Source organism: Balearica regulorum, chromosome 12 (genome assembly GCF_011004875.1).
Source record: "Balearica regulorum gibbericeps isolate bBalReg1 chromosome 12, bBalReg1.pri, whole genome shotgun sequence".
In the NCBI taxonomy this organism is placed as follows: Eukaryota; Metazoa; Chordata; class Aves; order Gruiformes; family Gruidae; genus Balearica; species Balearica regulorum.
In genome coordinates, this window is record NC_046195.1 from 13,976,389 (window position 1) to 13,990,391 (window position 14,003).

General features: G+C 38.5%; 1 protein-coding gene across 8 annotated transcripts in view; it reads right to left on the reverse strand.

Annotated features, from left to right (window-relative positions):
• IL16 (interleukin 16) overlaps positions 1-14,003 on the reverse strand; it is a 48,514-nt gene that overhangs the window by 6,909 nt on the left and 27,602 nt on the right. For 6 of the 8 annotated variants that reach the window (XM_075764520.1, XM_075764519.1, XM_075764522.1 and 3 more), the window contains 9 exons: positions 11,971-12,081; positions 10,466-10,580; positions 10,177-10,250; positions 9,870-10,083; positions 8,417-8,534; positions 7,109-7,241; positions 4,975-5,062; positions 3,780-4,249; positions 1,150-1,288 (listed from right to left, as the gene is read on the reverse strand). In XM_075764520.1, coding sequence (XP_075620635.1) covers positions 1,150-1,288; positions 3,780-4,249; positions 4,975-5,062; positions 7,109-7,241; positions 8,417-8,534; positions 9,870-10,083; positions 10,177-10,250; positions 10,466-10,580; positions 11,971-12,081 — 1,462 coding nt within the window. Of the gene's footprint in view, positions 1-1,149; positions 1,289-3,779; positions 4,250-4,974; positions 5,063-7,108; positions 7,242-8,416; positions 8,535-9,869; positions 10,084-10,176; positions 10,251-10,465; positions 10,581-11,970; positions 12,082-13,834; positions 13,998-14,003 lie in introns of those variants that run through there. The other 2 variants (XM_075764526.1, XM_075764518.1) reach the window with 2 other exon arrangements.

Consider the following 14,003-nt stretch of genomic DNA (forward strand, 5'->3'; position numbering starts at 1 on the left):
ATCCCTTATCTATGCGTTGCTAGTAATTCATTATGTTTCAATTTCATTCAAGCCTCCAATAGGTATTTTTTAAAGTTTCTAAAATGTTTAAACTTTTTTAAAATTCTGAACTCTTGATCTACAAGTTCTGAATTTAACTGAAATTAACTGAAAAACAAGGCTCTTCTGTGCTTATATATAAGATGCCTTTTCTAAAGGGCCTGCAACTTCTAAAGGTAACCTGAAATTCTGAGGTGCTGAAGTGATGATATAGGCTATAAAAGTTCAAACAGAAGGCTAGAATTGCAATGTTTTTGCAGCCTAGTGAAAAAGCTGGTGTTACAGTAAATTCTTTTAAAAAATCATTTTTCTTTCCCACCTTTATATGTATATCCCAATCTAAAAAGAATCTCCCATGAAGATCTTTGATTAATGTTTATGTTTCCTTAAATTTATGCAGGCATTTCCAGTTGTATTTTTCTAGTAACTAAAAACTCAGTTCTAATGTCAGAATATTTTTTACATCACAGACTGATTAAGCATTTTGATGTTAGACATGGTAGAGCTGAATGGCAGCAAATTTTTGTCTATGCAGTTGCAGTTACTGTTATCTGCTTCAGCGTAAATAAATTATTATTTTTTTAAGGCACCATTATTTTTTTTAATGATCTGAGGCAAAAGTTACAGAATTACATAACTGTTTAATGTTGTAAGAGACCTCTTGAGATTGTCTAGCTCCCTTAACACTAAGTTTCCTTAATTCTAACTAGCACAAGAAGATTATTATCAGTGGTTTGTACCATTGCAGCACTTGAGCCTTGAAACTATGCATAAAAATGTCCTTTAGAAATGTTAAAACCCACCTTTAGTATCAAATTTTTAATATAAATAAGCAGTTTCATCTGAAGAAATGCAGCAATTGTGTATTTGTCCATTAACAATTTTTTTTTACAATAAATCATCTATTATGCTGCTTTTAATAGAGTTTCCTCTTTTTTTTTTTTAAAGATTAATCAATAATTTGAAATTTCATCTGTTCCCCCCAAAATTTACAGATATGGGTTGAAGTTGACATTTAAAGAGAAAGGTGAAGTCAGCTTGATACCCATTTTTGAATCCAAACTAAATGCTAGGTTCAGCTGCAAAAAGAGTTCATGGAATTAAACATACCTAAGTTTGCTTTTCTTTCTTGATCTCTGCCCGCTGGAACAGCAGTTATGTGTTCAGTATCATATGTTGTAGGAGAAGTGGTGAAGACACTGTGGGTTACATCAGTTTGTCCCTCTAGCATTGGTTCTCCAACTTCCTGCTGAACAAACAGGAAATAGAAGTGTGTCAGAATGTAATTATACAAACCACACTATATATGAATGTGGCAAAAAACTCATATTTTCATTTGTTTTTAATCTGAAAAGAAATATTGAATAGAAATCAAGCTTTCACTTCTGCTTGGGATGTAATCCTCATAGTTCTTAATTTATTCTATATTTCAAGAGTGCTGACACGATCTTTTATGGTTACTCTTGTAAAGACACTGTGAAAAAATGCAATTAACACCTCAACAATTTAGTAATAAACTTTATAATAAAATAAAAGACTGCCTACTGTAATTTTCAATTTTTGTAAAATCTGCTATTCAGTAGACTTTTGCAAACCAGTCAAGCGAATTTCCTTTAACTTCATATTAAAGTCTTTTCTGTTGAAGCCTTTTGCCCTTAAGCACAAGCTAGGCAAGCTAAATTGTTTACAATTGCAGTTTCAGAGCTCTCCCTTTCTTGTTTTTGGCTGGAAACATAGGGCGAGAGGATTAGTTTGAGGTTGCAGTAAATGTCACTCTCAACATTGTGCTTTGGAATTACTTGAGTCTTCTGTAACCAATGACACCAAGTTACCATCTGCTCTGCTGTGATGCTGGAAGTGCTCTCTGCTACGCAGTTAAGCTACAGGATTACTAATAGGAACCAAAACTAAACAGAACAGAAAGTGAAGGTCTAGAAACAAATTAGACTGTCCAGAAAAAAATCAGTGATTGAACAATTTCTTGGCTTTTCTGTAATGGGGTGGTGGTGCTTGTTATGCAATTTATTCTAGGAAAACCTTTCTCCGTCCCCTGCTTACAGGGTCCTTCTTGAAAGTTGTGCTGGTGTTTTGTTGCTGTTAGATGCGGACATCAGATGTTCCGTAAGTGAAGTAGCCAATTTGGAAGCACTACAAACAGACAGTTTGATCTTACTTTTCACTGATGGCAGTTATACCTATCTTTTCATTGATGCAGTTTAAAGCACGGTTGAAAATATTAATTAAGTATTCTTGGTTATGAAAAAGCAACCTTATCGTCTGCTGAACCCCCTGTAAAACTGTGGTATGTGGGCCTTAAACTGACTAATACAAAATGTCTGGGGAATAAAGGTGGAAAAAAAATAATTTAAAAAGCAGTAATAAAACATTCTCTTAATGATATGAAATGCATTCTGGCAAGGAACCCTCTGGACTTTAAGTCCTGGGGACTTAAATGAGCTATTGCCCTGCGATATACAGACTGCCTTACTAAAGGAAGTTATTTTCATTAACAGAGCTTGAGTTTTCATAGACTTTACTGACCTCAAGATTTCTTTTTCTCTCCTTATCATTTAGAATAATTAAGTGCTGCAGAATAATAAATTGCTTACAGTGATAAGTTCAACAAGAACTTATTTCCCTGAATTTTACCTCTGAAAGGTGATTTTCTAGTAGCTGTTGGTGATTATGTTTCTACTGCTCTCTTCTTAGGGGATGGTAAAAGAATGACCTTACATGAGGTGCTGAATTGAAATTTTCTTAGATATTAACATTAGACATGGGCTTCAGTCTGAGCTGTATCATTTTATTTTGGTCTCTGCAGCTTGAGAACTATGGGGTGGATTTTTTTGCATTACATTGAAAACTGCTCATTTCTACTGCCATATTGCTAAACCCAGAGGAAAGAGGCTTCATTTTTAGACAAACCACAACTTTGTTTCAACATGCAGATCTCACAATCCCTCACACTCGTGCAAATGTGAAACTCTCTTTCTGCTCTTAGATAAGAGAGAGAACTGAAATTTAGTAACATACAAATACATACTCAATTTTCAAATGCTGTAGCTCATCAACAAATATCTATGCGCCTTGCAATTTAAATGAGTTTATTTAGTACCTCCTGGTCTCAAGAAATGTATATGAGCCCAAGATTACTGCTAAACATAATGTTAGTGCTTCCTTCCAATAAAAATCCACTACCGAAACAAAGAAATTGTTTTATGAATTCTTTTCTTTGTAAAAGATTTGACTCTATGAGCGTCGAGGTTAAGATCAACCACACCAAGCAGACAGCAGAGGCTGGGCAAACTCCTCCAGTCCCAGCCCAGAGCACATTGCTGTTCCAGTTGCACTGGAACCAGAGAGTGCTCAGTACCACCAGTGGTTCATGTTTGTGAGGAATGACAGTGCACTCAGTGACTCAAATGCAATCTTGCTGCTGCTCTCACTGGGATTTTTAATCAGATTCCTTGATAAGGAAGAAAATTTCCTTCAGAGGCTTCTCTACCTTCTGACCTTAGTTTGAACATCATGTTTTGAACTGAACTGTGGCTTTGCTAACGTATATACGTTTTTTTTTCCAAAACAGAAGAGCCTCATCCCCTTTCCCCAGTCCTCAGTATGCACAGTTTCTCTTTCTTCACTGCCTTTCTTCCAGCGTCATACAAAGTCACTTTGCCTTCCTCCTTCCCCTGCCTCACAAATATGCAAACACAAGAAAAATTTTGCAAGTTTTGCTTTACCTGAACGCTTGCAGAAGGTGATACAGCCACTTCCGATAGAAGCTTTTCTTTTCTGTCTGTGTTACACTGGTCACTACACATACAGTCCTGCTTAAAATATTTCCTTGGTGGAGGTTTGGGCTTTGATGACTTAGGTTTTCTAACAAGGATCTCTGATGATTTCTTAGTGTTTTGCAAGGGTCGACCTCCCTCACTACAAGTAGGAGGGGAATTTCTCTCTGAATTATTACCAGACAATGAGTACAGCAGTCCAGGCTGTCTGGTAATTGGTACATCAATGCTATGTACTCTTGCTTTCAAGTCAGTCAGTTGGTATGCAGCACCACATGAGGACCTAGGGTTGTAACTGCTGTCACTGCTGGAGCGGGTCATTAGCTTCTGTGTCCTGCGGTTGCAATGAGCAGCATTCCTTTCTATATGTTTTTCACTTGGGTGTCTTCCATGCCAGCTTGTTTCTAGCTTTTTAACACCTGTATCAGGAACATGTTCAAAATGTCTATTCAGATACATGCAAAGTGCTCACTTCTAAGATTCAGCTGATTAAATTTGCAGCTAAATACTATCATTGGTTGATGCAAAGGTATAATTTATGCATTAAAGGCTTGTAGATCAAAGAGTCAACAGTTGGTCTTGTACAGCAAAACAGCATTACATTTTACATATATATATATCAGCAGTATAGTTTTACTGATGATGAGTCTGTTACTTTTTAGTCCTTTAGAAGAAATGAGGATAGAAAAAGGAGTATCATTGCAATATGTTACTGTGGGAGCTGTCATAGCTGAACTAAGCAAATACCTCTAACCATGACTGCATATGCTTTTCCTCACAAGGGGATTAACAAACTGTCTGTCCCCAGGACATCACCTGCATTGTGCACTTCCCTGCTATCATGGTCCTGTTACCTAGCGACAGTTGTTTGAAAAGCTTTAAGCAGAGATTATGAATTGTAAAGGATGAGCAAGAGCGAGAGGAAGTTTACACAAAATTTTCTGCTGGCGATCAGGCAGATGTGGTCTTTTCTCATCACTCTGGTAACGCATCTGAGGAGGCATGTTAGGAGCGCTGTTCTGTGAGGTGTCCTTCTCTTCCTTTCTATTCTGGGTTACCAAGAATTCTACTATAGCATATATTCATTCCACATATCTTTTAAGTCAAAATCACCATGTCTCAGTGAATGCACTTATTCCCTTACCTTCAGTACTGCATTGGTGTCTCTCCTTTCCAAATCTGTTGTTTTCCACAGCTTGTGCAACAGCTTCTTTTAGCTGTTGCTCAGACACCTAGAAATATCATGGAATATACTCTCATGAGATTTCTGTGGGGTGAGTGACATTTAAACATTTATTCCTTTCACAAAGATTTCAAAGCTCTGCAAGTCCTCTAATGGAAATCAATAGACCTAGTTATATCACATAACAGTTAATTTTATAGCTAAGTAAGTGCACACCATTATATTCGTATATATTCCAGTATAGCTCAAGTATATCCCATGGATGTGCTGTTTGTATTGGTTGTTTATATAAAATGGAATCTCTCGCACATTTCACTTGGAGTTCTGGATTTACTAGTATAAGGTAATTTAATACTGTGTTTAATGATAATTTATGCAACAATTGAAACTTGATAATAATTTATATGGTGTTTGGTGTTAGGAAGCATTTTGTAGAAAAGTCTTGCAAGAATAAAATATTATACTTTAATATTAATTTAATTGGCTAAGCAAGACCTAAATTTTAATTACTGAAAGACGGGTGTATAAACAGTTATTTCTTTTGGGGAGGTATGTTCCCTCTTTCAAATTATTTTTGTATTATTGGGAATTCTTTCTTGAATAAGAAACATATTTTGGCTAGAATCATAGAATATTCTGAGTTGGAAGGGACCTATAAGGATCATCGAGTCCAAATCCTGGCTCCACACAGGACCAACCGAATCAGAGCATATGACTGAGAGCATTGTCCAGACTCTTCTTGAACTCAGTCAAGCTTGGTGCTGTGACCACTTCCCTGGGGAGCCTGTTCCAGTGCCCAACCACCCTCTCAGTGAAGAACCTTTTCCTGATATCCAACCTAAACCTCCCCCGTCGCAGCTTCATTCCATTCCCTCGGGTTCTGTCACTGGTCACCAGAGGGAGGAGATCACCGCCTGCCCCTTCGCTTCCCCTCGTGAGGAAGCTGTAGGGCACGATGAGGTCTCCCCTCAGTCTCCTCTTCTCTAGGCTGAACAAACCAAGGGACTTCAGCCTCTCCTCATACGTCTTCCCCTCTAGACCCTTCGTCATCTTTGTTGCCCTCCTTTGGACACTCTCCAACAGTTTTACATCCTTCTTGTACTGCGGCGCCCAAAACTGCACGCAGTACTCGAGGTGAGGCTGCACCAGCGCAATGTAGAGTGGGACAATCCCTTCCCTAGACCGGCTAGCGATGCCGTGCTTGATACACCCCAGGATACGGTTGGCCTTCCTGGCAGCCTGGGCACACTGTTGACTCATGTTCAACTTGCTGTCGACCAAGACCCCCAGGTCCCTTTCAGCATGGTTGGTCTCCAGCATCTCATCGCCCAGTCTGTATGTATGGCCAGGGTTGCCCTTTCCCAGGTGCAGAATCCAGCACTTGCCCTTGTTAAACCTCATGCGGTTGGTGATTGCCCAGTTCTCCAATCTGTCCAGCTCTCTCTGCAAGGCCTCTCCACCCTTGACAGAATCAACAGCTCCTCCCAATTTGGTGTCAGCCACAAACTTGCTCACAACACCTTCTAGTCCTACATCCAAGTTGTTTATGAAAACATTAAAAAGAACTGGCCCTAAAATGGAGCCCTGGGGAACCTCACTAGTGACTGGCCACCAGCCTGATGTAACCCTGTTTACCATAACTCTTTGGGCCCGACCCATCAGCCAGTTGCTCACCCATCGCACTATGTTTTTGTCAAACTGTATGCTGGACATTTTGTCCAGAAGGATACTGTGAGAGACAGTATCGAAAGCTTTACTTGAAATCTAAAAAATTTACATCAACTGGCTTCTCTTGGTCAACTAGATGGGTGACCTTGTCATAAAAGGAAAGGTTTATTCCTTAAACGGTATTTCTGTAGTTTCCTCACAGCACAGAAACTCTTTCAAGCCTGTCTCCAGTGATCTTCAAATCTTACACGCTTATATTTAAGATAGCGCATATCTCAGGTTTGTTCATGTGCAGCAATGCTTATAGAGAGATCAGCATCTTGGTTATCAACATTTTTCCACCTGTTTTAGATTAGCACTTGCTCCCTCAGTTTTAGTTCTCAATATGTGATTTATTGAAAGTCAGAAAGAACGTAGAGTGCGCTACCTGTGGTTCAGGGTGTCTGCTAATAATAATCTGCACTGCACCAGGATCACAATGGCTTAGCACAGCATAAACTTCATTAAGAGTTGTATTTTGTACTGAAGCTTCATTAATTTCAATAATTTCATCTCCACACCTGCAGAGATATTTAAGAAAAAAGAAAGAGGATATAAACAAAACAAATTTTCTTTTTCTCCCAATCTTGTCTCACCCATGTGAAAGTATACAAAAAGCAAATTCACATGGTGGACCTCTAATTTGATCACAGATTAAATCATTATGTCTCTCTTCCTGTTACAGAAAATGGAATGAGAATAAGTTGGATATCAAGGGGTTTTTGATCTTATTGCATTGTTGCACACAACCTTTGAGCTTTCTTCATGTTCAGCTATGCTACTTTGTGTCTGTGATCTTTCTGCTGTATGCAGCTCAGCTGTTTCCACCTACATCTTCCTTCCTTTCAAGTTAACACTTCACTTTTCACATCTTTATGATCTGTTAGTGTTATTTAAGGTCAGAAAGGATATTTCTGCTACATATGAATAACTTCTTAATAGAAAAATTCTAGTGACAAACTATTGTAATCCTGCTGACTGCTAGACTGAATCTTTCCAGATGAAATCCAAATTTGGAAACTGAGAATGCCCTTCTCTGCTCTACTGTAAATACCCAGACACATTAAGAGGCTGACTGAAGGCATTAATCTGTTTGATACAAACTTTCAAATAGTGTAAGCCTACAGTTCTTTCAGATAAAGTTCTAGGCATGTAGAGAGGAGGGTTATAGCGGATCTAAAGTTAAATTAAAAAGCCTTCACTGAAAAATGCTGTGTTCTGTTAGATTTTAAATATGTTCAACACTACTAGTTGGTCATAAATCTTACCACATGAATTTCTATACTCCCACTAAAGTTCAATTCAGCAAATCTGTATTTGTATTGGGCAAGACAGGACAGAATTTGAGGAGCTTGTGTCAAGGAAAAACAGTGCAAACAAGCCAGAATATGCCATATGTTTGATTTTTTTACAGATACTTTCTCATTTGGAAATCTCTTCCAGGAAGCATGCTATATGCTTGTCTAAGACGCCCAAAGCTAGCCCAGCCTGGAAGAGAGACAATAATTTCACTGGGTTGCTATATATCTGGAAATCCCCCATATCCTAAATACGCATGCTCATACCCTCAGAATAGCACATGTGCTTTAAATCCAAAACTCCCAGAAAGCACTATGAATCCTCCCCAAACAGGTCAGAAATGAACCTATAAAACAGAGCAATGAAAAACTTGTGGCTTAAGACACTCTCATCCTACCTGAGTCTCCCATCCATATGTGCCACTGAGCCTGGTGAGAGGGTGTGAATAAAAATCCCCGAAATACACTGGAAGTAAGGGATGCTACATAACCCAATTCCAAGGCCAACACCTGGCTCTGAAAGAATTAATAATAATAAAAAAAGACATAAGAAGTGGTCAAAACAAACCATTGGAGAGACCATTTTAAAAATTGTCTTCAGTTTAATTATTTTTTCTATACAAACCAGAACCAAATTCTTGTGTTCATGAATGTTTCACATTCAAAATTAGCTGCTGCTCCTATTGTTTTTCTTTTCTTTTCTTTTCTCTTTTCTTTTCTTTTCTTTTCTTTTCTTTTCTTTTCTTTTCTTTTCTTTTCTTTTCTTTTCTTTTCTTTTCTTTTCTTTTCTTTTCCTTTCTTTTCCTTTCTTTTCCTTTCTTTTCCTTTCTTTTCCTTTCTTTTCCTTTCTTTTCCTTTCTTTTCCTTTCTTTTCCTTTCTTTTCCTTTCTTTTCCTTTCTTTTCCTTTCTTTTCTAATTTTTTTTCCTTTCTTTTCTAATTTTTTTTCTTTCTATTTTTTCCCCCTCATGATTAAAGTGAGTGCACACCAGTATTGCTTGTGGGGTTCCAGGTTCTGGTTTGCAATTCATTACTGGTGTGTCACAGACACAACACAGTGCAGGTTTATTTTGCAAAATATCTGTCATTACAGAAGAATGCAGATGATTTTATAAGGAGACAGAATAGGAGGGGGGAAAAAAACAACAAAAATTAAGGAGGAACAAAAAAAGAAACAAAAAGGTGGCTATTGTTTACTATATCATGTGAATCCCCTCTCTGTTTTACATAATACAGTTTAAGAATTTGTCAGCTTACCCTCTTTGCTCTGGACAATCACTTTGATGTCAGAACCCATATTGTGAAACACACAATGCCTTACCAAACGGTAAGTCATACTGTTACCTCATAGAAACTTTGCTGTGATGTTCCCATATTTAAAAGTTTATTTAATTCTGCCAGTGGTTGTTTATAAACAGAAGATGATAACAGTTGGAGAGGAGGTAAAAGAAATACAAGAAGATGTAGGTATGTGTTTTATTTGGTTTTAAGCCTTTTCAAGAATGAAATGAACTGCTTGCATAATTATGGGTAAGAGTTGCATAATCTGCTTAATAATTGATAGTTGTTGGCAAGAGGTTTACTTTTTCACATAAAGGATATGACTGTGACTCTAATGCTTGAGTGGAAAAAAAAATCAAAAAAGATTGGCTCTTGAGGACAGATGGTGTTCAAAATCCTGCTGTTGATAGTTGTTAGCACTGACAGGCACCAAGATCTAATTTAATGTATTGAAAAATCTTAGTTCATGAAAAGAATCTGGTTAGTGAGGAAAGACATTCAGAGACCAAATGAACAGTGTTTTGTCAATCAGTGCCTTGTTTGCCAGTGCTCAGTTAATTTTAGCACTTACCTTTGTTTAGGGTAACTTCCATTATGACCCTGTCATTGGGCTTTGTAGCATTTAATGAGAATGCTGCACTTTCTGAACTGAAAGAGCTGTTTTCTTTGGTTATGCATGTACTAGAGCTCAGTGACTGACACAAGTGGGGTGATAGACAGCTGGAAGCAGAATGAGGCGTGCTGAAGCTTGTCCTGACTGTAAGTGTCAGAAGACCCTTTTTGGCCTGCTAGAAAGAAAAGATAATGAATGAATGGGTTGACTTCGTATGCATGTTGTGTGCAAGGACAGAAATTGTGCTGGAAGGAGAGTACGTAACCTTGAATTTTTGTAAAGCATCATAATGTGTTAATCCATGCATGGATTCTCCATTCAGTTCCAGGATTTCATCACCTGTATTTAAAGAGGAAAAATTGCACTATGTTACTATTACTGTATTGTGCAATAAGTTACATGATACATGTACACAAAAGGATCCTTGCAAATGCAATAATTGATGCAGGTTTAAAAGTCATTCATGGCTCATTTCATCCTCACTTTAATGTGCCTTTAGGTATCATTCTTTGGGATTCTCGAGTGGGAAAAGGGAGACAAAAGGGATTTCCTACCTTCTTGTAGCCTTCCATCAGCAGCAGCAGCTCCCCCAGGAAAGATGGTTTTGACATAGATGCCTATTGGTCCGTAAATGCTGTCTTTCCCTCCGACAATACTGAAGCCCAAACCCTAATTTTTGGAAGAAAAACAGTGTAAGAAAGCCCATGTTCAGTTCTCATAATAGTTCATTTGCAGTTTCTTCTGTTACCTACATGGGCAGTACTAATAAAGGGAGCAGCATAATCCATAAAAAAATAGTCAACCACATGCCAGTAGTGAAAGCAAATGAAAATTTCAACACAATACCCTCATGAATTGCCTTTTTTTTTTTTTTTTTTTTTTTTGCCATGAAGTAATTCACTATTGTACCCACACAGGAAGGTGTCTAATTTTTTAATTTTTTTTTGCCCTTGAACCAATAAGCAACCTTGAGAGATTAATTTATCTGTTGTTCTCCTTCATTTCCTGTCCCATAAATGAGATTGATAAAAACACCGTGTAAGATCTCGATATTACTACTCATTTCAGACGCACAGATGGAGATCTTGGGGAAATATCACTCTCTTACCCTCTCCCAGAGTTAATTCATGTTGTAGGTTTAAACAACATCAATAGATCTTTGTAGGTAGATACCTCTCATCTACTTATTCTTTGCCCTTCCTCCCTGTATATAAAAGTCAAACATTACCTGCTACTTTTAGAAGGATGTTGCAAGACTAATTCATACCTCTGAAGCCATTTAATGTCCTTCAACTAAAAAGTGAAAGTACTCTGCTGATGACATCCTCATAGGCTCCCAAAATACAGACAACAAATGATTATTTTGCAAGTGATGATGATGCTTCATAGAATGATTTCTGAGAGTCATTTCACAGTTTAAATAGTTATAAATAAAATATTAAATATTTTAACTGAAAAGATTATTAATGAACAAATTCAGAACCTTACTCAAGAAGTTCAAAAGCTATGGGTTTAAGTTCATAGCTTCTGTATTCTCTTTTTAAGCATATTCAGTGACATTACTCTTGTAGATAATTCTATCTTCTTTCTCCAGAATTTATTGTGGTTTTTGCAATTTTTTTTTTTTTTTAATTGAGGTCCTCTGTGTTCCTGGTAGCTCTTGTTTTCCTTCTCAACAGAACTGTCTTTATGGCTCAACTCTGACTTGAAGGAAGCTCTAAGGTTGCTATGCTAGTGCAACCTACAGATGACACAGAGTATGTGATTTCAAGCCTGCCTCCAGCTGCCAAAAAGCATAGCAGTGAACATCAGTGTTGTTGCCAGCTTGATGTGAATGTGTTATTAGAATCTGAAGATAGTGCTTCAGCAAAGAGATACTTCAGAACATTATCAAGAAGCAAGCGATGAAAACTAATCACTCCTGGCAAAACCTGGATATGAACTAGCAACCCAGAAGTACCAACCTCAATACCTGAAGTCACTTCCCTGCACTTTGCAGCTTACGTTTGTGAAATGAAGTAAAATGCTTTTTATGGTAAATCAACAAAACCAGTCTCACCTTCCCTTGTCCTTTCATCAGTACGATGTTTGAGATTACTGAAGCCTGTGAGCCACAGGATGTGTGCACTAACTGTGCTGTACTTAATGATCTAGATGGCCTTGAAATTGCCTGTAAACATTAAAAAAAAAAAAAAAAATCACTTTAGTGAAGAACCAGAAATTCTTGGATATTCTTTAGGACAGCTTGTTTATTTCAAATTTTATTCCTTATAACTGGCGGTACTAAAGGTTTAAAAAAACCCCAGCCTCAATTCCCTCAATCAATTTGCACAGAACTGATGACCACACTGAGTAGTCTGGCCTTTTTACGCTAAAACAGAATTTTTCCATGATACATTCAGGAGTCAATGGCCTGAAGATACATTGGTCTGTCTGACTTTAAATGTTCTAGACTCAAATAGTGAAGTCCTGCTCACTGAAGTTGTCCCGCAGTGACTAAACTAGAGGGAAACTAGAATGTTGGCCCTTGAAGTGGTGCGATAGTGTAGAAAGATATTTGTGCTCTCACTTGATTTTCCATGCCAAAATCCCATTTGTGGCCGTTAGGGATCCTAAACCAGTATTATCATATATTTCCCTCTAAGAATTGAACTAAGAAACAAGAAAATCTAGCTCCTTCCCTCATCTTGCCACTAAATAATTTTATAATGTGATATATAGAACCTGTTTTCAGCATTTCCTCAAAAATATGAATTTGTGCTCATGAAAGTTCTTCAGACTGTGCACTAGCCACTACATAGGCTTCTTTCTGCAGCCAAAAGAGGTGAAGCACATCCTTTTTGCTTGATAAACAAGGTAAGCAATTTCTCAGTACCTGTCCTTCCTCCATTCCACAGATAGTGAACTCCAGCCCTGAGATTTGACCCATTTTAATGAACCTTTAATGAAATATTTAATGAAAACCTCCCATTTTAACATGGAATTGGGTATTGCAAACTAATTTAAGCGCTGAAAAAAGTCATTACCTAAAGCTAAGTATGCGTGAATTTTAGCAGGGTTAGAGTTAATTGCACTAATTACAAGTCCAAGAGAGTTCAACACTTTTTTTTTAATGCAGCAAAGGGAAACTAACAGGTGTTGAAGTGTGTGAAACATCAGCCAAACATTCAGCTTCTGCATATACCAGAAAATAAGTCTCAATTTTGACATGAAGACAAGATGATTTATTCAACATGGGATTGGGAACCTGATTAAGAGGGAACTGTCCGTGCAATACCAAAACCATAGTCTCTGAAAAGTATAGCTCTGCCAGATCAGGGTGATTGCTTATTCTGTTGTGGGTCTTCCACATCTGAAACTGGAAGTTTTCAAATTTCCTTTGCTTCTGTGTGAGGGGGTGTATTTTGTATTTGTGTGATGAGTAATGATTTCCAAACCCAGGATGTTGTCGAAGAGCCTCTGCCAACAGGCAGCATCTGCCACGCAGGACCTTCAAGCAGGAGGAAGCCCCACATATCCCTGAGGGTCTGTCTGCTTGCACAGGTGGTGTTCGGTTGGGGTTTGTGCTCCAGTTGTCACCTCCTCACCCCTGTTAAAGCCCTAGGTCTGGCAGGGTGAAAAGGCAGGGGAGCAGTGGCGAGTCCCTCAGACAGGGCTGGAGGTGGCAGCTGAGTGTGAGGGGCTTGAGCTGGGGGACAGTCAGCCATAAATACCCACACCCTCTCTACCCTGCCCAGCCTCCACTATCCCAGCCTGTGGTGAATCATTAGGCATCCATCTGGATAGCAAGAGACTGTCAGTCTCTCGCCTACATTAATGGGGTTGTTTAAATATGTCTGATTCACGGTGGGGCAGAAAGCAGGATGCCTCAGGCAGCCAGTGCAGCTGGGGCAGCAACTAGCATCCACAAGGCAAGTCCATACCTGCTAGTGGCCATGGCTGGGCCAATGGAGGTGACTCGGAAGGTTCATGGCAGTGGGGCCCAAGCTCAGGCTGGGATTTTATTGCCCACATATACAGAGCTGCTCCATGGCCAATAGCAGAGACATGCCCAGGAGGAGCCTCTTCAGTGGTGAGCTCTGAGGCAGCTCC